The sequence below is a fragment of the Gallinula chloropus genome, assembly GCF_964237585.1.
Source record: "Gallinula chloropus genome assembly, chromosome: 26".
Classification (NCBI taxonomy): domain Eukaryota; kingdom Metazoa; phylum Chordata; class Aves; order Gruiformes; family Rallidae; genus Gallinula; species Gallinula chloropus.
The window spans coordinates 4,986,870-5,012,012 of NC_140111.1; the positions used below are offsets into that span (position 1 = coordinate 4,986,870).

Here is a 25,143-nt window from a genome sequence, read left to right on the forward strand (position 1 = left end):
GTTGGTATTTGGCATGGCAACGCTTGTGACCCTGCCCGGTGGCATGAAGCGTGGGAATTGTTCTCCTCCTTGAAAACTCAGTTTTCCCACTCAAGTACGTTGGTGTACCCAGAAAGGCTTGGCAGGGACACTAAACCTGCGAGTCCCAAAGCATCTTTACATGCTGGTAAAGATCCTGTTGTCATGCACAGTAGCTCTGGAATAAATTTTCTCCAGGAAGTTCTTGAAAAGGAGAACTTAAAAGAGCTTAACTGACAGAGTCCCATTTTCCCCTCTGGCTGTTGTCCATCTTCTGCCCAGCCTGCTTGGCAGCTGGTGGGGTGAGCAGTGGCCTTTTGGAACACAGAGCCCCCTCTCTTTCCAGCCGCTCTAGTGGCTTTCCGAGGACACGGAGAGGGGCTCACCCCAGCCCCGATGACCCACCACCCAGTGCTTTGCTGGGCAGCATATCTCCCTGCCCTGGACAGAGCTGTGGTTTCGGTGGTGGGGATGGGCAGTGCTGCTGTAGCCTCTGTACGTGCTGGGAGTGCTTGGGCTTGGCGCTTGTCGGCGGGTGTCGGGCTGGCCGGCTGCCGTGGGATTTCATTCCAAACAAAGGCGTCGCTTTGCACATGGGGTATTCTCCTCTTACCTGAAAACAGAGCTCCTTCTGACCCAGAAATATTTGTAACTGCTTTAAGGAAAGGAATTGGGCTCTCTCTAAAGTGCCTGCTGAAGCGTGCCTCAGTGCCTGTCTGAAATTGGGCCGTCACCGGGAGCTCAACCTCTTCCAACACCCAGAATTCTCCGGTTGCCAGTACAGCTCTGAAAGCCAATAACTGCTCAAAACCTCCGCGCTCCTTGATTCCACAGGGCAAAAAGCATGGTGATGGGGTGGAGGGGTGAGGAAGAAGCCTCCTATTATTTATTTATTGATTTATTTCTTTTAAAAACCCATCCTCCCTGCCTACTACAAACGGCCTATTTTTCTGCCCCTAATGGTTTCTGCCTAACAAATGGTGTTTCTTTTTTACAGCGTTATGATCCTGGACTTGTTGTGGTGATGGTAAACTTAGCAGTGGTAATTTTTTATTTTCAGACTGAATTACTCCTTTTGTCATCAGTGCACCAATATGTTAGGCTTACTTTCTCTGTTGTAGCCATCATCCTTCTGCTTGGTCTTTCATTTTCCTTTCCTTTCTTTATGCACACTTGTCTGATCCTTGTTCATTAAAGGGTATTGCTAAGAAGGGATGTTTCTGTTTGTGTTAGAACTGCCAAAAAAAAATCAGTTTAAACATAAATTTCTAATACTGTCCAAACTTGATTTTTATTTTTTATTTCCCTCCCAACACAATGGGCACTAGCACTTGCTACTGCAATTTCCAAAGAGATTTTTGGTTTTGAGAAAACAAACCAACCAAAAAAAAACCCAAATCCAAACCCCAAAAACTCTGACTGCCTTAGAAGGCAAAAGTACTGATGTATTGCTTGTATGCAGGGGTTTACCAGGGCAATGAGGCTGCATTGAAACGTCTTGATTGATGGAGAAACAAAAGAAAAACGAAAAAAAAAACCTGTAAAACAAACAAATAACCAATACAAAGCTTGGAAAAAAATAAATAACTTGCTGGCACTTGCTGCCAGCTGTTCCATTTGGGTTCACAACTTACCAGTAAATCCCTGGCTGAGACGTTCTGAAAGTGATATTGCACTTAGGAAGTCATTTTTATAACCTGTCTTTAATTTGGTCCTTTTGCTAAAAATTGCAGTCACTGCTTCCTTCATTATACCATTGGGCTGAAGAGAAACCTTTCCAAAGAGAGAGAATGCTTCACATACCCAAACAAAGGTCGATTCAAGAGGGTTCTTTTGGATCGGCGTTAAGAACTGATTTTTGGACTTGGTTGCTAAATGCCCGTCAAATTTATGGGCATTTAAATGAAAGTATAAAGTGATTAATTAAATTGGCTTTGTTTCTGAAAGAAAACCACGTGCCTCTGTACCTAAAGAATTCAAAAGACACGAGTCTGACTGGAGTAGGTTCCCTTGGAGGACTCTGTGGCATCCCAGACCGGTGTCTTTTTGCAGGGATTAGGGAATGGAGAGAAGCTGATTCCTGTAGAGTTTTTCAGAGGCATATTTAAAGGCTTTAACCCTCTGTGCATGGGGATTTTTTTGGGCCACAACTGAAACCTGCAGATCTTTGAGCCCAAAGGTATAATATATATGTATCTGTGTATAACAAAACAGTTGTTTACACCAAACCAAGAGCAATGATAAGGGAAGTAAACATTCTGTTTTCTCACTCAAGGTACACACCGGATAAGGTAAGTGCTGTTTCAGTGGGCTTACATCACAACCACCAGCACGAGTTGTGATGTAAAAAAGACAAACAATAAGAATAAAAACAAAACAAACAAACAAAAAAGCTGTGGTAGTAAAGTGCTTGTCTGCCCCATTTTGCTTTGTTTGGCTGGTTATGAGTGGATTAAAGATGTTTTTGGTTTCGTTTCTTTTTTTGTTTCCTGTTTTGGTTTTTTTTTTGTTTAAATTAAATCTCCAGCATAGTTTGATTAGTTCAAAGTCAATTTTCTTCGCAACTAGTCCTTTTCACAGCTTACAGAGGACAGCGAGCGCTACAGCATCTCTCTGCGGGAGCTGGGGATAGCAGGTGTTTCACCACCTGCCCTGGACCGGGCGGTCATTTGGGATGAAGGAAGCTTGGTTTCTGTGCCACGCTTCTCTGTCAGCTTTCCTTACTCTTGGGAAGAGGGACCAAAGCTGGTGGGTGGCTGGGAGGCTTCCACATCTTTTACAGGAAAGCCCTAATCAATTATTAACGTGGCAGCGCAGTAAAACGTATTTAATAGCTGTTTTGCTTGCATTGGAAGATGAGGATGTATTACTGTCTGATGTGGAAGCATTGAGAAGGTTCATTCCTCAAGTCCTGTTAAGGGCCCGGCCCTAGGACCTGTCGTGGTTGAACATTAACCTCAAGAATATTTCATGTTAATGTTCAGAAAATACTGTTGATCAGTACTGGGGGTGCATCTAACTGTGAGCAGGCTGGAGCTGAGGCGCAGGTTTGGCTGTAAGCTGTGAGAATGGCTTGTGTTTGGTTCACTGTAGCTTTCTGGTCTCTGCACTCCAAGGCAAGATCTCTAACCACCCAAACCCAATGTGTAAAGCGAGCTGTGACGATGGAGCGGCCGCTGACCGCCTCTCTGTGTGTTCCTCTTACAGGGAGGACAGATCCCATCCCTATCGTCGTCAAGTACGATGTCATGGGCATGGGGAGGATGGAGATGGAGGTAAGCTCACCTGGCTCCTGCCCTGCACCCTCTTGCTCTTTGCACGGCTCTTGGGGAGATGGAAGACATTTAAAAGTGGGAATTTGTGCATCCAAAGTAAGGAAAAACTTCCTTTAAACCAACACAGTAAGAAAATACTTCTCAAAACACACACTGTCTTTGCCTGTGGGTACCTGAGCCTGGTGGTCTGGATGCTAGCCAAAATTCCTGGGCTTTGGGATTTGCCAGGAGCCTTCTCCTCGGGAGGGTTAATAAACCGCTTTGCATGTGGGATGAGAAAAGAGGGGAAAGTGAAGTACAACATGCAAAGATTCTGTTTCAGACCTCATCTTTTTTTCAAATCACACGTTCTGGCAGTCTCAGCAGTGCAAAGGATTTATGGGACAAGTTGCATCTTCTCATTTTTCTTATCTTCTTTTTAAATAAGCTCGACTACGCCGAAGATGCCACTGAGCGGAGGCGTGTACTGGAGGTGGAGAAAGAAGACACCGAGGAGCTGAGGCAGAAATACAAGGTACTGTGATGGGGGCATTATAACATCCAGGCTCCTGTGGGCTGAGCTCTTCTCGTTAGGCTGTGGTAAGGGGAGCAGGGATTAAGTATTTCTGGGGTTTTGGTGTCGTTCATTGTATTTCTATTTTAACAGACTGGTTATTCACTTCCTGGAATTAACCTTGATGTTTGTTTAGCTGCTTAAGAGCTACAGGATAGCAGCAGGGCTTTGGGCTTTGTCTGGAAAGAGCAGTAGGGTGAGCAAACTGTTTCCTTCCCTAGACCTGAGGCTGCCAGATTTTTCTAGTGAGCCTGCCCAGTTCTCAGGGCAGAATCTGCAGATTGACATGTTAGATGGGCAGCTGCTGACTGGAAGTTGAAGTGGATCTTCTGTTGTTGCTGAGCAAGCAGTAGGTAGTGTGTTACGATACTGTCACATAAATCCTGCTGTCCTTAGGAAGGCACGTCACTGCTCTGGTGTTGAGATGTCAGTGGGCTGTGTCTCTTTGGAAGAAGTTCTCAGACAGCAGTAAAAGAGAAATAAATTAATACCTGTTGTGTATTTCCATAGGGTTTACAAAACCTGGGGGGCTTTTTGTACGCCAAAGGCTCTTATCTTTTATTTAATGATAAAAATGAACCCCCTTCTCCCCCTCTACTCTGCCCTGGTCAGGCTCCACCTGGAGTGTTGTGTCCAGTTCTGGGCTCCCTGGGATAAAAAAGACAGGGATCTCCTGGAGAGAGTCCAGAGGAGGGACAGAGATGCTGAAGGGCCTGGAGCATCTCCCCTGTGAGGAAAGGCTGAGTGAGCTGGGACTTTTCAGCCTGGAGAAGACTAAGGGGGGACCTTATGAATGCAATATCTGAAGTGTGGGACACAGAGGAAATGGGCATCCCCTTTTCAGTGTCTGTGGGGACAGGACAAGGGTCAATGGCCTCAAATTGGAGCACAGGGAGTTCCACAGCAACATGGGGAAGAACTTCTCCCCAGTGAAGGTGAGGGAGCCCTGGGACAGGCTGCCCAGGGGGTGTGGAGTCTCCTTCTCTGGAGAGATTCCAGCCCCGTCTGGACACCGACCTGTGTGACCTGTCCTAGGGAGCTGCTTTGACAGGGGGTTGGACCCCATGGGCTCTGGAGGCCCCTTCCAAGCCCTTTGATCCTGTGAATCTGATTTACAGGGGAGTCCATGGGATTTGCAGTAGTCCCTTCACACTCAGTTTGCTCTCAGCCTGTTCTCTCCCTGCCGTTTCTCCTCCCAGGGACGCTGTGGAGCGGTAGCGCTCTCTCCCAGCTCGGATGGGGTTTTATTAGCGTGCTGTATCATGCTGCATCGTTAGGCTCTGGCAGAGATTGTCACAGATTAATACAGAAACCCAAGTGTGGCTTTTTACTTTTTCCTTGCTCCACAGGAGCCCATTATGTAATTGCCAACTACAGCCGCATCCTGATTAGCCATTCAGGGAGTCTCAAAGGAATTTCAGATAACTCTGCAACCAAGAAACAAGCAAGAAATGCTCTTTAATTCCCTTTATTTGTGTAAATTCGGATCACTCAGATGGCTGTGTTTTCATTGTTTAGCCACAGGATGCTTGCTGAAAAAAAAACCCCAACCCCTACACATGGCGCAGGAAGCTTGTTCAGGGTTTCAGAGGAACTTTAAATGTCATTGTTCTGTGGATCTCATGCAGCTCTGTTTTCATTTCTTGTCTTCCTGGGGACCTGCTTCAGGCTCAAACCTCTAGACAGTTTTGTTGATTTTTACTTTTCTTTTTAACAAGGGGCCTCCAGTAATAGATGGAAGCAGGAACTCTGAATTTAGAAGGTGAAGAGTGCTTTAAATTGAGGGGGATAAAAACCACTTTTGACTATAGAAACATTCAGTTTCCCCTCACCTCAGGTGCTGAAGTTTTTTTACATGAATTTTGCATTCTAGAAAACATGCTCAGCAGTATTATTTTAATGTGAGCTTGATGTGGTAACGGGGAGATAAACCGTGTTGCTTTGAACAAGATCTTAAAAAGAAAACAGCTTTCAGAGCAAATGTTTTCAAAAGATACACCAGGTCCCCTTGCTGATGCAAGGAAACTTCCCCTAAGAAGTTTATATTGAAGATGGAAGCCCTTAAATGCCTTTTTCTCAAATGTTAGGCTGGTTTTTTTCTTATAATTTCTCATTATTCTGGTTGAAATGCGGATTGCAAATAGCTGTATGTGCCTGGGTCAGGATGGTGTACTTGGTCATACAGCACTTGTAACTGCTTTTTTAGTCAGCATAAATGCTTCCCTCTTGTTGAAGTAAACCTTCTCCTGTAGACAGAGGTGATGTTTTATTAATCTTGCCAGTGGGATTGTAATTGAAGCTGCCTGGAGAGAGGGAGAAGCTGCCGATTCCTCTCAGGTCTGTGTCTCCTCCCAGGTCTGTGTTGGCTGGGGCTTGGCCCTGGGGACAGGGCTCATAGAGCAGCACAGGCTCCTTTCCAGGCACTCAGGCTTCAAACCATTACAGCCACTGGAGGGACTGGGATTTCCAGAGTCCCAGAGCTCTTTTGCCACCGCTAATCCCAAAGCTGCTCATTTCCTTTCTGGTGAAGGAGGGGGTGAGACACCTCTCCTTTCCTTGGACATTTTGTTTTGCACCAATGCAAATGTTGAAGTATAGAAAGGGAAAATGTACCATCTGCAACCTCTGAGGTGATGTCCCTCTCCTCTTAAATGGCAGCTACCCATACCCATTCCCTGTGTAATCACAGTATTGGAGCTCAGCTTAACAGGCAGCGTTCCTCCTGGGAAGATTTCTCAGACTTTAAAATTACCCTGAAGTGAATTAGGCTCGATGGTTTCTGACCTGTGCCTTCCCAGCCATGGAGCTGTGTTCCTCCCTATTGAATTACAGACACCCTGAGATCAAGCAGACATCTGTTAGCGCTCAAAATGGAGGAAGTATCAGCACTGAAAGTTCTAAGATTCTGTTCCAAAAGCAACCATTCTTCCTTGGGTTTCCTTGACTTTGTGTACCTCATGGGAGCAGGCAGCTGCCGCTTTGTTTAGGTGTTAGCTCCAGACTTTGAACCTCTCTCTTTATCTCAGACAATCTAGGAGGCTTTCCCCTTGTAGCTGCTCAACTGCCTTCCTGTTGTCAGCATGAGATATTTTTAATGTGGTCTCTTTTCCCTGATACCTCTGCTAATGAAGAGGTTGTGTTCTGCATTAGGAACTGGAGTAGAGGATGGGTTGGTAGTACTGCAGAGTTACCCTTGGTACCCTACAAGCTGCTCACCTCCAATCACTGGTGTACACTAAGGTTTTCTTGAAGACTCTCTCTTCACAGACTAGTCCCATCATCATCTGGTTTGTTTTACAGGAAGTTTAACAGAAGCTTGTTTGTTTGTTCTTGTTAATTTTGCAGGATTACGTTGACAAGGAAAAAGCAATTGCCAAGGCTTTGGAAGACCTGAGAGCCAACTTCTACTGTGAACTCTGTGACAAGCAGTATCAAAAGCACCAGGAGTTTGACAACCACATCAACTCTTACGATCACGCTCACAAGCAGGTAAAGGAGTGCTGGTAGCACATGGCTCAGTTCTCTGCTCAGCGCAGCGGGCTCGTTTGTGGTTAATACTCTGAATTCCCCCAGTGTATCTGTTTTCCTGATAACCCCAGAGATAAGTGGTTTACATCACTGGTTAAGACTTAATGCCCACCATCCATGTACAAAACCCACAAATGGACAAACAAAAAACCCAACCCACTTGCTGGCATCAAAGAGCCTGGCTTTGAATGACCCATGGGCAGGAATGAGCTGGTGCTGAACTGGGAAGGGTGCAGGTGGATATGGATGGCTCAAAGTTTGCATCAGGTTTTAAGACAGTGCAACTTTGGAGACTGATGATAAACCATGTGTGTGCATTACTGTGTGTTACTGAAAACAGACTAGGGAGTCAGGGCTGGGTCAAAGGAATCACAAAAAGGAGTGTTTCCCAGATTCTGGAACCTCAGGAGAAGGTGGATTCAGAATCTGGGGAACTGGCTTTGGTCTCAAGGTAGGGATGCACAACAGCATTTCTGTGGTATTCCATGCTGCAGAGGAAATAACATTTTCTGTGTTAGCCTGGTCTGTTTGAAGCTGCTAAACGAGATGTGAATGTACAGCAGATAGCAGTGTTGTGCTCATCTGGAGATGAAATTGCTCAAAGGAGGTATTTTTATATTCCTAGTCATAAATTCTAACAATGCAATCATTAAAATGCTGATAACTTCTGGAGGGTGTGCACTAGACTACTAGAGCTTGTAAAAGAGCAGTGAAGCATCAGCTTAAAAACAAGAATGTGGCATTACAGAGTGTGATTATGGTTTTGGTGTTCATTAAGTGTGGGATAAGATAGCTCAGAGTAAATTCACCAGGGGATCTCACAGCAGGGCAATTTCTGTTTGAGCATTGTGATGAATTGGGGTTTAACAGAATTAAGAGCAGAAATTCATTCATTTCCTCTGTACTGGGAAAACAGGGTGCTCTGTCTGGGCTGGTGGTGCAGTGGTGCTACCTGATAGCAGTGTGCTTCACCCCGAGTTTTCCATCAACTTGGGTGAAACTTGAGTGCAGCTCTGTGCATCTATTTAGGAGGTGGAAGGACCTGGTTGTGTCACAGTCTTGCAGTGTGGTGATGCAGTAAGATTGTCAGCTCCTGTTGAGATCCCTTGGGTGATTAATAGGGGGCTGAGAGGTTCTTAGCATCTAGAGATGCTGTGGAAGAAACAAACCCATGGAAAGCAACCACCCTGATGAATGGAGTCATCAGTAGGGGTGCAAGAGGGACCTGAAAGAGAAATGCCTTGGGAGCACACAGGATGGTGTAAAGGCTGTGGGAGTTGCTTGGGACAGCTGATTATTTTTAAAGGAATTGAAGTTTTTGGATAATTTGTCTCAGTAACTTCAGGCAGGCTTGGGAGAAAGTGAACTTTCAACCTCTTGTTACATCAGACAGCATTAATTTCTACTTACTCAGGGATTTAAAGAAGCAATCATGCTTTACTCAGGGGAAAAAATGGCTTGGCCAGCTTTTTCATGATGAGATGTGTGTCAGCCTGGTGGGTCAGTGTTCAGTGAGTGAACTTGAAACTCCCTAGAAATAATGAAGGTCAATTTGCATAAGTAACACTATCTCCCTTCTGTTGTTTGCCACCATTCAGGATAGGCTCATGTCTAACAGGCTGCTCTAAATTACAAGGTAGCTAAAATAACCCAAACCCAAACCAACACTGTGCTGTTTGACATTTTATGTCTTTGGACAAGGAGGCCAGGTGACAAGAAGGCTAACAAGGGTTTTTTTTGAGGAAAAGCATGAAGTTGTCTTATGAGAAGTCTAATCACTCTGCTTTCTTGGAAAGATGAGACATTATGGTATCCCAGATAGAGGAAACCAGCCCACTGTATGTTATCTGCAGTGTTTTGTCACCTCAGCAGTAATTCTTGAGGCAACAGTGCCTCTTTGGTAGCTCGTTGGACAGATTACCATGGGATCCTTTCTGCTTTTAAATATTTATAGCTACACGTGCCCACGACATGAAAGTGTTTGCTCATTCCTTCTGTGGCTCAGTGAGCATTAGGCTGTCCCTGTAAATAGATGTTCCACCCTCAGATCCCTTTCTGCTCCCGAGTTATAAAGACACTGTCTTGTATTCCAGGAAGGAACTCAAGATAATTGCGAAACAGGGACGATAGGTAAGTGTACTGATCCCTCCCGGATAGATTTTGGACCCACCACCAACTTGTCAACACCAAACAATTAAAGGGGAGGTTTTATTATTACTATTATTATTATTTCCTGCCTATGCTGGTTCCATATAGCATTTGGAGATGTCTGAATCGACCTCAACACAGCTTGTACCCACAGCTGTAGCTCTAGATTATCTTAACTGGGAAAGGAACCTGAAATTTATCATCTCAAACCATTGGCCCCTTGGAGCTGTTTGAAATGTCTTGTTGGAGGTGTGCAATGCTGTTCTCTGGCCTTTTTAAATAGGCTGATACCTGAACCCAGGAGTGCAGATGTTTTAAAGAACAGTAACCCAATCTACCCACCCCATGGGCAGTCCCCCTCGGGGGACGCCAGAGGACTAAAAGCAACTTGAGTTCATGCAGGTGGCACTGCAGGAGGGAAAGTAAACATGGTTCCCTTAAAGATCCTTTAGTGAGGAACTGAAAAAGGCTGTAACCATAGATGTCACAACTTCTTGTTCCCTGGAAAGCTACTGATATCTTTAATAGGGCTTTATCTGTAAGACTTGAGTCTGGCAGCCAGAGGGACTGGTAACTTATGAGGGACCAACCTCCCTCTGATGTTGCAGAGTCCCAAGTCTCAATGGATTAATAGTAATCAACAGACAAATGCAAAGGGCAGTGAATGTAGAAAGAAAACTTCTCCTGAGCTAGTGAGGAACATGGATGGTGGAGGTGGACCCTGTGCAGCTTTCCTGCAGCATTGTGTGTGTGGTGTCTGGATGCTCGAGAGCTCCCACAGTCCTAAAAACTGTGGAGTTGGTGGGATGTGTCTTCCAGGTGGGACATCCCAGTCCACCTCTGGGTTTTGGATCAATACAATGCGTTAGATTTGCATGAAGATGAACGTGGGTCACCTTATCTGGGGCTGTACCCAGTTTGTGTATCCATATCAAATAAACCACATCTCTATTGCTCATCACTCCGAGCAGCTTGCAGGAATTATGGCTGGAATTATCCTCCCTGTAAGTGATGTTTTTATTTTCCTTCATCCAAGAACTTAGAGGATCTTTTGCCTGGCCACCTCTTCCCTACTGGCTTGCCCAACAAAGGGTTGAGCTGTTTACTGACTCACTAACCCAGCAGAATAAAAACATTCACCTTCTGAATTCGGTGTGAGAACCAAACCTGTTCCTGTGTGAGCTGCTGCCAGGCTAACTGGGAGGACACTAATCACTATTGAAATGCAGGCTTTCATCTAGCTTTTGTTGCACTTTGGAGGTGTAGGTGATTCATTCAGCATAGATTCCCTTTCCAGAAGGACAAAGGCCATGTATTTCCATAGAGGTCTTTGGGAAAGAGAACTCAGAACTGAGAGCATAGTTCTGGGGTTCTCTTCATGCCCTCATATGGATCTTTGCTTCAGTGCTGAGGAGGAGGGACCTGTTAAAGCACAATAAAATCACCAGCATGGTCACTTCTATGGTTGATGAGCACTCTAAATCAAACCCTCAACTTTCTGGCTTGAGGAGAAATGGGCTTGTGCTTTCCAAAAACTTGTATCTTCAAGCACAGGTTGGACATAGGAGACTGAAGAGACAATCCCCAAGATACCTGGGTGGCTTTTCTACTCTAGAAACACTTCACCCTCAGAAAACCCCACGGTATTTTTGTGAACCCACTTGTAGCTGCTCATTTGCTGATGGCAAACATGTTTGGAGGGAAACACTTGTGTACAGAGAGTGCTCAACAGAACAAGTCTTCAGCCTGCTGGGCCTGGACATAGTGATCCCAAGCTGTGTTAGCCTTGTGTGCTTGGGCTCTCTGCAGTGCCTCAGAGCCTGGTATATTGTCCGAAGCTGAAAATAAGGTGTCAGGGAAGAAATTAAGATACAATAAAACTGCAGTTGCATCCCATTTCCCCTCTGCTCTTTTTATGTCCTTTATGACCATGCAAGGAATGTTGAGTACCAAAAATAAGCAGGGCTTGTGGCCTTGCTTAGATAAAATCATAAAGGCTGCTGTCCTTTGAGCTCATGTATAGCTAATGGAGTGGTTCACTCCCAGAAGCTTTTGTGGCAAAGAATCAAGCCCACGTCAGGAGTGCAGAAAGCCAGAGATCTGCACTGAAAAGTCCCTTATTATTTTGTTTGATTGGGTTTGGCAGAGAGACCTGAGAACAATGGCAGGGGAGGGGTTGGCTCTAATGGGATTGTGCTGTCACGAGCTGCCTCCTGTCTCCAGCCAGGGCAGAGATCTTGCTGTAGCCTGTCTGTTCCCCTCTCCTGAATATCAGGTTTGTCAGGAAAATCACGGATCTTCAGGTCTGGTAAAGCACCACAGCTGAGTGCTGCTTTATTTATTCCAGGAATAACTCCATCTCATTCTGCTCTGCAATTTTAGGCAAAGAATGCCTCTCCAATGGGCATTGGTTCAGCAAATTTGCCTGGTTTTGTCAGCTTAAATTGAGAAAATCCATTTACTGCTGGTTGTGTACCTGAAAAGCAACGTGCTCCAGTTTGGTGCTGGGGAGGTCTCACCTCCATACAGTCTCACCAGCAAAATCCCCTGTGTTGTTGCCTTAGCACATGCTGAGGTGGTTGTTTTTCCTGTTACAACCCTGATTGTCCTCCTTTTAGTTAACCACCCTCACGTGCCTGGGATGGGCCATCTCTAGAGCTTTTAAACAACACCAGAGTGCAGCTTATTCAGGCTGGAGAGAACTGTGGGGAGGTGGCTCTGGTGCTGGTTTGGCCCCTCTGGAGTGATGCTGTGGGGGAGATAACCCATCACTGTAGCTCTCTTTGTGCTGGAGTGTTGGTTTCCCATGAGATCTGTTCTTGAAGAGCTCGATTTGCACTCCCATCGAGTCTTCCAAGTGACTTTGTCAGAATCAGGGCTCGAAACCTAAAATACTATTCTTTGTTACAAAGCAGAGGTGGGTGGCAGCTATTAATAAAACCTGGCTGAAGGAAGGAGGTAAAACAGTACTGCTTCTGGCACGTGGAAACTTGGGTGAACTGCTCAAGTCCCAGTGATTTGTGCCTACAAGAAAAGAAAGTCCCTGCCTACAAACTGGGGAGGGACTTTTAGAAGGACCAGGAGTGATAGGACAAGGGGGAAGGGTTTAAGTTGGAAGGGGGTAGATTTAGATTGGATATTAGAAAGGAATTCTTCACTCTGGGGGTGGGGAGGCCCTGGCACAAGGTGCCCAGGGAGGTGGTGGCTGCCCCATCCCTAGAGGTTTTCAAGGCCAGGTTGGATGGGGCATTGAGCAGCCTGGGCTGGGGAGAGGTGCCCCCATGGCAGGGGGTTGGAACTAGATGATCTCAGAGGTTCCTTCCAACCCAAACCAGTCTGTTTTATGACTGGGGGGGAAGTGTGGATCTGTTGGGGGGTAGGAAGGCTCTCCAGAGAGACCTGGACAGGTTGGATCAAATGAGGAGACATTTTTTCTCCCAGAGAGCAGTTGGGCATTGGAACGGGCTGCCCAGGGAGGTGGTGGGGTCACTGTCCCTCAGGGTGCTCAAGGGAAGGTTGGATGAGGTGCTGAGGGACAGGGGTTAGTGAGTGCTGTAGGTGGTAGGGGGATGGTTGGACTGGATGATCTTGGGGGTCTTGTCCAACCTTTGTGAGTCTGTCAGTCTGTGATTCGTGTCCCACTTTGCTGGTCCCTGGACTCACTGATGAGGCTGAAGGACTCAGCCAGCAGAGTGTTTCTTGGCTTCATGGTCACCGTCACCCAGCAGCTTGTGAACGTGGTGTTGCTTAGAAAAGCATTCTGCTTCCTCAGATAACACACTGCCTGTCAAGAAACAAAATGCTTCCTCATTCTGTGTCCCGTAGCAGCGTGCAGCTCTGTTGGATGTCATGCAGGTTGGTGTCCCTCATCCTGTAGAAGAAATTAAAGGCTTGTTGAGCACTGTGGGAAGACTTAAAAGGGCTGGTTTCACCCTGAGATGATGGGTTCCCAAGGCTCCCAGGTGTGGAGTAGCTCCCCAAGGATGATCAAGTGGCTGCTTTAAATTCTTATTTAAATTTCTTTGCTGGGGGGGGAGGGGGGGGAGCTGTGTGGCTCTCCTCTTCCCATGGCCACCTGTGAACCCCCACACGTATGGTGTGGTCCAAAAAGTAATTTAGAGATTTGGGGGGATTAGACTAACGAGCACTTGCCTGAGGATTAAATGGAAATGCCCTCAGTGTAAGTCTAGCTTAAATACTGATTTGGTTCAGATGGCTTTCTGGGGTGGCTCAGACCTGGAGGACACCAAAAGCATTTTGCTGCTCTGATACACTCCTCTTCCTACAGTCAGAATCCTGCTTCAGGCTTTCAGTCACCTCACCCCAGCTAGGTTTTGGGGAGGGGGTGGGCATAGCTGTAGTTAACTGGTTGTCCTGTGGGAGAGCAGCGTACAGGAGAGAGACCTGGGGGTCCCAGGGGACAGCAGGGTGGCCATGACCAGTAATGTGCCCTTGTGGCTAAGGCAGCTGATGGCATCCTGGGGTGTATTAGAAGGGGGCTGGTTAGTAGGTCAAGAGAGGCCCTTCTCCCCCTCTACTCTGCCCTAGTGAGACCTCACCTGGAATATTGGGTCCAGTTCTGGGCCCCTCAGCTCAAGAAGGACATAGAACTCCTTGAAAGAGCCCAGCACAGGGCCACCAAGATGATTAAGGGAATGGAACCCCTTCTTTATGAGGAGAGACTGAGGGAGCTGGGCCTCTCTAGGTTGGAGGAGACTGAGGGGTGACCTCATTAATGTTCATAAATATGTAAAGGGTGAGAGTCAGGAGGCTGGAGCCAGGCTCTGCTCAGGGGTGGCAGCGGCAGGACAAGGGGCAGTAGGTGCAAGCTGGAGCAGAGCTATTTCCATGGGAATATAAGGAGAAAGTCTTTCACCATGAGGGTGATGGAGCCCTGGGACAGGCTGCCCAGAGAGGTTGGGGAGTCTTATTCTCTGGAGACATTCAAACCCTCCTGGATTTCCTGTGTGATTTAGTCTGGGTGACCCTGCTCTGTCAGGGGGTTGGACTAGATGAGCTTTCAAGGTCCCTTCCAACACCTGACACTCTGGGATTCTGTGATCCTCTGCTCTTGGCTTGGTTGAGTTCCTGGGTCAGTTGTGGCCTTGGAAGAACGAGTAAATCAAGGGCTGTTTTGAAAAGTTCTGGCCATGTTAAAGCTCAGAGCTCCTCAGCTCTCTGCACACATCGCCTCCTGTGCCCATTCCTCTGGCCCCAAATCCTGTCATCCCTCCCTCCCTACCCCAGGTTGTGTTTGTGTAAGGTGATGCTGTCCAGCCAGGTTTCTTGGAACCTGAGAAATCATTTCCTGAGGACAGATGCCTCATTTTAGGTCAGTCAGAGGTGCTGAGTTCCATCATGGTCTGTACTCTGTGTTCCCAAAGAGAGACGGCGCGGTGCCGTGGTGGAGCTTCTCTGTCCTGTGAGACACAGCTTCCTTCTGGCCCCAATGTGACAAAAAGCAGCTCAGCCTGGAGATCTCATAGTCCTTTGTAAAGTCAGATCAGCTCTTCCCCAGTTTGGGGAGTAACAAATTCTCAGCAGCCTGGAAACCACAGGTAGCAGCTTGTCATCTCCAAAGGCTCGGGGAGTGCTGGTGTGGGGCATATGTGGGAGTCGCAGTCCATCCGGTGAGGTCATTTGCTTCACCTCTTCTAATTTAGGAATTGAAAGTGGGAGGTTTGGGGGAGCAGAGATGGACAGAGGTTGGAGGAAATGGGCATTTAATTGTCTTTTCATTCAATAAAGGCAGGATTGCACTGTGAGCAGCTGCATCCCGACTCCCAGCCCAGTTTTCCCCCCGGGGAGGTGCTAAAGGCCACATCAGGGGGTGGAGGTGGGTTTCTAAATGCACCATTGCACCTTCCTCTGGAAAGTGAAAGGTCACAGGTCGTTTCAGTTGTAAATAGCTGGGTCATACTTTTTTCCAAATGGCTGAGTGATCTGCACACTTGGCATCAAACCCCAGTTAAATAGTTTTGTCAGCTGTTGGGTGACTTGAAATTCCTGGAGCGTTTTAGATCAGCACGAACAAGCTGATAGCACTGCTTGGTCCACTTGTATTCTTTCTTTTCTCTCCCCTCTTGGAAAATAAATTTACTATCCAACACTGAACATACACCACAAAACCCCCTGAGCCCTTTACTTGTCCTGGTGAAAGTAGCTCTGTTGTTCCAGGGGGGATCATTGCTGTGTCTGTGCGTGTCTGTGTATGTGCATGTCCCCCCCATTCCTTCTCCAGGCTCCCTAAATTCAGTCCCATAGCTTCCCCAGCTCAGCTCCTCCATAGGATAGCTCCCAGACACACCAGCAGCCCGTGTAGTAATGCTTGCTTTTTGCTTTTTATTTTTATTCCTTTCTCTCTTCCACTCTTGTTATATTTTTACTTTCTTTTGTTTTTTTCTCTGTGATGTGACGTGTTCAGCTGATGTATTGAAAACAAACCCTTCTAATTTTGGAGTCCAGATCACAAGAGTGAGTTCCTTTCTACTAGTGTCTATAGCTGTAACTCTTTTTCGTGTGTCCTCCCCTCTTGGTTTTGGTAACACTCAACCACATTTAGTGAATACAATTAGGTAAGAGAACCCTCTGTCTTGTCAAATCTTCCCCTTTCCCACAAAGCAATGTTCTCTTTACATTGGGCCAACTTAATTCCTCTTGTTTGAACTTTGGGGTAGTTTTCAGATCTGCTGTTCCTGTGTATACCAGCCTGTCTGCTCCAGTAAAAATGCTGAGCCAGCCAGAAGGTGTATTTAGATTTCACCAACCATTTGTACATCTCCTGGGGAGGATTTTTCTCCAGTGACTTCTGCTGAGCACCGTTAGTCTCTCAGCCCCTTCATGGAATGCCTGGAAAACAGTGAAGCTTTTTCAGAAGCTGGGTACATGATGCTTTCTGGAATTGGGGTTTTTGAAAGGGTGTCAAATTGTGCACCAGAAAAAGAAACCAAAGCATCCCTCAGGGGGGTGGTAGAGGTCTGTCTGTGTGTGATTTAAACCTCTGTGTAGCACTCTCAGGAAAGCCTCGTGAGTTATCCCGTGTATCCAAAGGAAAACCAGCAGCCCCTCTTCCTCCTGCTGTGAGTCAAGGGCTTTCCAGAACTTTCTGGAGTTGTGGATATCCGACTTCTGTGGGAATTGGATATCTAGATTTCCTCAGCGACGTTACAGCGTTTGAATTCCCTTGGGTTTGCTTCCTCACGTGGTGAGATTCCTGGGGAACATGAGCCTTTCTGCCCTGTAAAACATGAAACCCTGAAAGACCCCACGGTGGTTTAGTGCATTTTGTTTCTTGAGAGACCATCTCAGAGCTGCTGTCAGGAAAACAAGTAGCTGTTTGTGGTGTTTGGTGGATTATTGATTTGCTTTACTGGGATCATCTGCATGGGATTTTTGGCACCTTCTCCAATGTAATTTGTACATTGCTTTTGTAAGCTGTGACACCTGGGTAACTCTCTGGCACCAGCTAATCCCTCTCTGTTCTTTGCCCTGTGCTATCAAGACTTCTGCCCTGTGCTGTTTGTCGAGTACATTTGCACCCTGCAAGAGCAGCAGAGTAAATGGGTTTTGTTGGGGTGGGTTTTTTACCCCCCAGAATTCACTTGTTGCTTTATGGTACACACTGAAGAAAACCAGTGCCACTGACTGGAAATGCCTCCAACCAGCCTCAAAGTCCTAGCCCAAAGGGATCAACAGTTGTCTTTCCATTGATCTCCTGGGAGGCTGGCAGTGTGTTCTGTTTGGTTTGTTGAGCTAAGATGCTGTTGCTCCATCCTAGCTCAAGAAATGGGGATGGGGCTTTCCAGCCTACCTTCAATGCTACAGCCAGCACACACTTTTGGAAGCTGAACCACAAACCCTTTTTAGCTAACCTGTTCCTGCTTTCTTTTGCCTCAGAGGTTGAAAGATCTCAAGCAAAGGGAATTTGCTCGCAATGTCTCTTCAAGATCAAGGAAAGATGAAAGGAAGCAGGAAAAAGCTCTCCGTCGCCTACACGAGCTGGCTGAGCAGAGGAGGCAGCCTGAATGGTGAGTCCAGGTGATCCCCAAGCACCCTTGGAGCCCTTTGCTGTGCTGGTATTCTTGTTCTTGTAAACCCTGTGTGAGTTTTGAGGGCTTCATGCCTCAGTCTAGCCTCATGTGGTGGTTTTGGTCAGAGGGAACTCACTACAGCGGGAGTTCTGCACACCCCCAGCTCGCTTTATCCAGCAGTACCTTCCCTTCTGTTACTTGATGTATTAAATGGGTGCATAATGTGATTCTACCTCACCTTTCTGGAATCATAGAATCAATGAATCACAAACTGGTCTGGGTTGGAAGGGACCCCGAGGATCAGAGAGTTCCACCCCCTACCCCGCCACAGGCAGGGCCACCAACCTCCAGGCTTGGAGCTACACAAGGTTGCCCAGGGCCCCATCCAACCTGGCCCTGAACACCCCCAGGGACGGGGCACCCACCCCCTCTCTGGGCAGCCTGGAGGTGGGAGTACTTGAAATGTGTAAAAGACCTTTAGATGAGGCACAAACCAGCTCCAGAGGTGTACAGATGTAGTCATCTGTCTCTGTTTTAACTCGTTCCTACAGCGCTCCTGGCAGTGGACCCATGTTCAGAACCACCACAGTGGCTGTGGACGAGGAAGCTGGAGACGACGACGATTCTGCAGCCAACAGCAGCTCTTTCATCCAGACAACTGGCCAACCTTCAGAGATGTCTATGGACAGAGGTTTCCTAAATGCTGGACAAGTGGGTGGCACTGTCACACCCAGCCAGATGCCCCTACAGACAGCACAAGCCATCAGCTTCGGCATTAAGAGCACTTTGGGAACCCCGCTGCAGAAGATCGGCGTGTCGTTTTCCTTTGCCAAGAAGACTCCGGTGAAGCTCGAGACCATAGCTTCTGTTTTCAAGGACCACGTGGAAGAATCAGGCTCTGCAGATGGAGGAAAAGCTGATGAGAGAGGGTCCTCAGATTCTGGGAGCCTGCAGAAGTCTGGTGAGGGCGAAAGCACAAGTAACTCTGATGGCAAGGCGGAGGATGATGACCAACATGACAAAGATAGCGGGTCTCTAGCCACTACCTTATCTAAACTCAAAAAGATGAGGCGAGAAGATGGACCAATGGCAGTTGAACCAGAATACTATCACTATATTCCCCCAGCCCACTGTAAAGTAAAGCCCAATTTTCAATTCCTACTTTTCATGAAGTCAACCGAACAAATGGAAGCTGAAAATGTGAACAAAAAACCCACCCATGAAGTGAAAAAGGGTAATTCCCCAAAACCCAAACCTGGGAAGCACACAGAGAAGGCTGCAGAGAGCACAGGGCAGCAGAAGGAGCAGAGTACTACTGAAACCACAGCTCAGCAGAGCAAACCAGAGCTAAAAGAACTCCCAGAGAACACCAGTCCACAGGAGAGCAAGCAGCTTACCGAGAGCAACCTCCCCGAGCCAGATGCTGCTAAAGAAGCTGCTCAGCCTGTCCCAAGCTGCAAAGATGTTGCTGAAGGACCAAAGCATCCAACGGGACCTTTTTTCCCTGTTCTGAGTAAAGATGAGAGCACGACTCTCCAGTGGCCTTCAGAGCTTCTCATATTTACCAAAGCAGAACCATCTGTCTCGTACAGTTGTAACCCTCTGTATTTTGATTTCAAGCGCTCGTGTAACAAAGATGCTAAAGGTAAAGGGGCTGAGAAATCTAAGGAGCCAGCAGGTCTTTGTAAGGAAAACCTTCAGAGTGCTGAATCTGGTGAGATGAGCAAACCCAAGGAGGCAGAAGGTGTAGCTAGCAGCTCTCTGAAAACAGAGAGCAAATCTCTCCCCGCCTGCAGCTCCCAAAACAAGCAGGAATCCAGTTTAGGAAGCGTTACTAAGGGAGAGGGAGAGGAAGGGGGGAAAAGCCTGACTGGGAAGGGGAAATCTGGAAGATCCCATAAACACAAAAAGAAAAAGAAGCACAAAAAGTCTGGCAAACACAAACGTAAACACAAGGAGGAACCTGAGGAAAAGAGCAGAAAAACTGACCCAGGGGAGGAGAAACCCAAGAAACGGAAAAGGCACCGGCACAAAAAGCCCAAATCTTCTCTCTCTACTGAATCAGATCGGGCACTGAAACCTGAACTCTCTGAAGACTGTGGCCACTTCCAGAAGAAAAAGTGGTGCTCTCAGGAGGCCCAGAGGAAGTCTCTGCCTGCCGAAGAGGGAAGCAGTGTTAAAAAAGAGGATGGTGGTAACGCCTGCCCGGAGCACGGCAGTAAAAAACACAAGGCTGACCTGCAGCAGCTCCCTGCTTCCAGGAGACGGTGTGTGGCTCCTTCTCTGGCCAGGACCGGCCACCGGAGCCGGCAGAGCAGCGGGGACTACGACAGCGACGAGGGCTCCCACAGGAAGCACTGCCGGCAGAAGTCCCCCTCGCAGTACAGCGACGACTACGACTCCGGCAGCGACCACTCCAGGAGCCGCTCCAGGTCGGGGCGGAGGCACTCCTCTCCCAGGTCCTATTCCACCAGCTCTGATGCCTCCTCGGACCACAGCCGGTACAGCCGTCGGAGGAGTTACTCGGATGACAGCTACAGCGACTACAGCGAGAGGTCCCGGTGTCATTCGAAACGCTCCCACGACTCGGAGGACGACTCTGACTACAACAGCTCAAACCACAGATCGAAGAGGCGCAAGTACTCCTCTTCTGAAGATGACTACAGCTCCAGTAGGAGCAGGTCCAGGAGTCGAAGTCGGAGCCGAACCCACCCTCGAGGCAGGTCAAGAACAAGGAGCCGGGGCAGAACACGCAGCAGCAGCTGCAGCCGCAGCCGGAGCAAGAGGAGAAGCCGAAGCGTGACGGGGCGGAGCTGGAAGCGGAGCCGCAGCTACAGCAGGGATCGCAGCCGCAGCACCAGGAGCCACTCGCAGAGATCCCTCTCAAGAAAGGGCTCTCGAGGCCACGAGAGCCCCCAGGAGAGGAGGTCAGGGAGGAGAGACTTCATCAGGTCTAAAATCTATCGCTCGCAGTCTCCTCACTATTTCCGGACAGGTCGAAGCGAAGGCTCGTCGCTGAGGAAAGAGGATGGCAAAGGAGAGGATCTGAAAGGCTCTGGCTCGCTCTCCCAAAACAGCAGCAGCTCTGGCACAGGGAGAGCCTCAGAAGGCGACTGCAGTCCTGAGGAGAGGAACTCCGTCACTGCAAAACTTCTCCTGGAAAAGATTCAGTCCAGGAAGGTTGAGAAGAAACCCTGCGTCACCGACGAGATGCTGGCAGGGGCAAACAAGGTGGGCATAAAGCTCAAAGATCCCCCCCAGGGCTACTTTGGCCCAAAGCTTCCTCCTTCCTTAGGCAACAAACCGGTTCTCCCCTTAATTGGGAAACTGCCGACCGTTCGGAAACCAAACTCCAAACGATACGATGATTCTGGCTTGGAGAGGGGTGAGGAGCAGGAGCTGTCTGATTCAGAGGAGGTTTCCCAAGGCATGGAGGAGGCTCAATTGGGTAGGGAGGCTCTCCTGGAAGAAGTAGTGATGGTAATTCAGGACAAAGCTCTGGATGAGCAGAAACGTGATGAACCTGCTGTGGAAATGCCATCCATTCCTCTGGAAGCACCAGCGCTCCCCGAGTGCTTTGGTTCTGGAGATCTGGTCATGCCACACAACTTCCTCTCGGATCCGAGTGATGGCGATGGGCTGGAACCTATGGATGGGGGCAACCAGCCAGTCCCAGTGGAAACCAGTATGATGCCCTTAGTTCCAGATGTCGAGCACTTTCCTGGCTACGTGCCTCAGAGTGGGGAGCCGAGCATCGAAGGGGATCGGGAGGGAGGAGAAGACTCCTCCCTCGCGCCGCTCGAGAGCCAGCCGATCACTTTCACACCCGAAGAGATGGAGAAGTACAGCAAGCTGCAGCAGGCAGCTCAGCAGCACATCCAGCAGCAGCTCCTGGCAAAGCAGGTGAAGGCTTTTCCTGCCTCAGCAGCCCTGGCACCGGCAGCGCCCGCCCTCCAGCCCATCCACATTCAGCAGCCGGCGGCAGCGTCCGCGACCTCCATCACCACGGTGCAGCATGCCATCCTCCAGCACCACGCCGCCGCGGCTGCCGCCGCCATCGGGATTCACCCTCACCCCCACCCCCAGCCTCTCGCTCAGGTTCATCACATACCCCAGCCCCACTTGACGCCTATCTCGTTATCCCACTTGACCCACTCGATTATTCCAGGGCACCCCGCTACCTTCCTCGCCAGCCACCCCATCCACATCATCCCCGCGTCCGCTATCCACCCGGGCCCCTTCACTTTCCACCCGGTTCCTCACGCTCTTTACCCAACCCTTCTCGCCCCGCGCCCCGCTGCCGCCGCCGCTGCCACGGCGTTGCATCTCCACCCTTTGCTGCACCCCATTTTCTCAGGACAGGACTTGCAGCACCCGCCCAGTCATGGCACATGAAGGACACGCTGAAGCACCCTTGGAAGAAGGAGAATACTTTGCCTTTGGGGAAGAGGTTGGAGTTGATCCGGCTGCTGGATGAGACCTGAGCTTTTCCTTTCACTCTTGAGCAGCCAAAGGCCCGAGGGTTGGGTAGCGGCTGGCGCTGGGGCCAGTCTGTAAGTGATGTGTATATCTGCTACCAGGGACTCTCTGGTCCCTGACACCTCCGTGCGTGTAGCAGCTCTGTCCTAGAAGAATCATGTCACACGTAGACCTGGTGAGACACTTGGAAAGGCTTCCCCCACCCCTCCCTCCCTCCTCCCCCTGGATTCTTACACTTGGTCATCTTCCTTCTGTCGCCTTGTATATGATAAATGAGATTTCATACACACTAATAGGTCTCTCAAATCCTTTTAATGAGGTCATCTAATTAAAATAGTCAGCATGATTGAATCTGGCTTGTAATCAGCGTTAAAAACACTCAGTAACTGACAGCTGGGGATACTGGCAAGGGGACCGATGGAAGGGCAGTGCTGCTCAGGCTGGGTGGCACTGGTTTGCCAGCGCTACGGGAGATTTCTTGGCACCCTGTCGCTGTGTACTCAGACCTTTGGGTTGGGTTGGGTTTGGTGTTTCTCAGTGTGAGCAATGAAGGTGGAAGCAAGATGTTATTTTTCAAGCTGAAGAGAGGAGCTTGCACCAGGAGCTCCATCCCGCAGTAGCATTCTCCTCCATGGGGACTTCTGGATATCCCGGACTGGGGAGAAGTTTGGAGGTTGGTGATTCCTCTCTGGGCTTTGAGTGCTCTTCTCGGAGACAGCGTGGAGGACAGAAAAATCACTCTGACTTCCATCTTCTGTTGGAAAAGAGGCACTGGGATGAGAGAGAGAAGCAAAATCCCATTAGGAATCAAAGCAATACAGAGAACTGGGGAGCACCCAGGCTCTGTCAAGCGTGTCCTTTCCCTGTCAGCCCGATGGTTTTCTTAATTTATAGGAATTTTGGTTGGTTGTTTGTTTTTTTTTTCTTTTGGGAAATGTAAAGAATTGCACTGAACTCTGTAAAACAAAGATGCTGCTTTTTGTAGCTCCTCTAAACAGACACAAACAGAAGGTTACATTTGTAGTATACTGCAATAATATTTTCTACAGCCGGTTCTTTCCGTGGTACTTGTCCTGGTGGCTTTGGTGTAAATACATTTGCTGTAGGTGAAGTAACACACCTTGTAAAGGTCCACTTTATAGTTGGGGCTAGATGCAGACCGACGGAGCATGTATATTTTATTGAACCCATGTATTTTTGGAGTTTTTAATGTACTATAAAATGTAAAAAAAAACCCCAAAATCACCTGCGGTTAGGGGTTTGTGGGAGAGGGAGGGGGAACAGCAGGGAGATTTGGAGTAGGCAGGAGGGGTGTGTGTGTGTGTGTGTGTGTGTGTGTGTGTCTGACATGGGTGGCTAATGGCTGGTGGGTGGCTTTGCCTTGGGCAGATGATGGCAAAGTGTCCTTGGCTTTGCTGAGTGGCTGTGTAGAGGAATGGATGCTGGGGAGCGGCAGGAATTGGGGTTGTGTGTCATCCTCCTCACCCCCTGAGAATGAAACAGGCCCCGGGGTTTTGGTTTGGTTCCCCCTTGGGGTGGTTTGTAGGTGCCAGCCCGGCTGTGCCGTTGGGTGTGGTGTATCCATGGCTGTTCACCCATGGTGGTGCACAGGGGGAGAGGTGTTCAGGCTTCATCCCTCAAGGCTATGCCTCCCCGTGCTGTTCCCTAAGGAGTTTCTCTGGGTGTTCCAGCATCATCCACTGGCTGTGGGTAACACTGTAACCCTGGAAGGCTCCTCCAGCCACAAACTCTTCCTGCTGCAGCAGGGCTGCTATCCCTGCTGAGCTGGGTACTTCAGGCTCAGGTCCTGCTCCTTTGGGGGGTCTGACTTGGGAGCAGCAGGCAGGGGACACGGAGCGTGTCCCATCCCAAAGCGCAGCACGGAGACCTGGGCAGGGAGGGACCAGACCTTCCCAGGCTCAAAACCCCTGAGCCTCCCCACTCCTTAAACAAGAAATTCTGCATTCAAGTGGGCTGGACTGAAACACAACGGTCAACCCCCCCCCCCAAAAGGGACTCAATCTCTGTAAATAATTAACAGCCACAGTATTAACGTCGCAGTGCTGAGCTTCGTTAGCTTCTAGATCCAACATGCGTGTTCCAGCACCCTTCACACCACAGTCAGGGGGGTTTGACTTCCAGGATAGTGCTAAAAACTAATTAACCTGTCGTTACTTAACAAGCATAAACAGACTGTATTTAACTTTGTCACATAAGATCTATATATAAATATATATATATGCTGTAAAATGGGGGGGGGGGTGGGTGGGGTGGGGGAGGACCTTTCTAATAAACCAATGATTTGTGGAAAAACCTGAGCGTGGTTGTGTGAGAATCCCAGACTGGGCTGGGTTGGAAGGGACCCCAAGGATGACAGAGTTCCAACCCCCTGCCACAGGCAGGGCCACCAACCTCCAGGCCTGGAGCTACACAAGGCTGCCCAGGGCCCCATCCAACCTGGCCTTGAACACCCCCAGGGATGGGGCACCCACCCCCTCTCTGGGCAGCCTGTGAGGTGCTGTGTCACCCGGCGCCCTCTTTCTCCTACAACACCAGGAATTAGGTGCTCGGTTGGTCAATGGAAACTGCTGCTGCTGGGGCTCCATCACTTGGGAGGGAAAATACGCCCTTGGGCTTTAATGTATTTGTTTTTAAAGGGTGTTATTTGAGCCTCTGGGCCTCCCCCTCCTTCCCTCTCTTCCGCACTCTCCCTCATGCCACCCCTGAGGCAGTTGGGTGTCAGGGTGCTGCACCCCAGCCCCTTTCTGTGACCATCGCAGGGTCCACTGTACACTGGGGGGGATGATGCCACCTCGCCCCCTCTACCAGCCCCAGCTCTTCATGGTGCTCTTTCTGCCTGCCTTGCTTTTTTGGGGGGGGGAAGAGAGTGTACTCCTCCATCTCTTTCTTCCCTCCCTCCATCTCTTCCCCTCCATCTCTTTCCCCATTGTTCCTGCACCTGCTTCTCCAGGGAGGTGGCACTAACCCCCTCTTGCTGTCTGGGGAGCTGAAGGCACCAGCCTCTGCTTCCTTAGCCTAAAGGGACAAAAATTCACTGCCCGGAGCGGTGCCAGGGTTGGGGTACAGGAGGGGGGGGGGGGGGGGGCCTGGG

At 48.9% G+C, this 25,143-nt stretch overlaps 1 protein-coding gene across 1 annotated transcript; it reads left to right on the plus strand.

Annotated features, from left to right (window-relative positions):
* The first annotated feature begins 3,235 nt into the window (after positions 1-3,235).
* On the plus strand, positions 3,236-24,282 carry GPATCH8 (G-patch domain containing 8). The gene is made up of 5 exons (XM_084275436.1): positions 3,236-3,293; positions 3,721-3,807; positions 7,192-7,335; positions 17,419-17,549; positions 18,104-24,282. The coding sequence occupies exons 1-5, from the start codon at positions 3,267-3,269 to the stop codon at positions 21,945-21,947; spliced, it is 4,233 nt and encodes a 1,410-aa protein (XP_084131562.1). The 5' UTR covers positions 3,236-3,266; the 3' UTR covers positions 21,948-24,282.
* Positions 24,283-25,143: the final 861 nt, after the last annotated feature.

Coding starts and splice junctions, on each gene's coding strand:
- GPATCH8 (XM_084275436.1), top strand. CDS start 3,267: ATGGGCATGGGGAGGATGGAGATGGAG. Junction 3,294..3,720: donor TGGGGAGGATGGAGATGGAG/GTAAGCTCACCT, acceptor TTTTTAAATAAG/CTCGACTACGCCGAAGATGC. Junction 17,550..18,103: donor CAGAGGAGGCAGCCTGAATG/GTGAGTCCAGGT, acceptor TCGTTCCTACAG/CGCTCCTGGCAGTGGACCCA.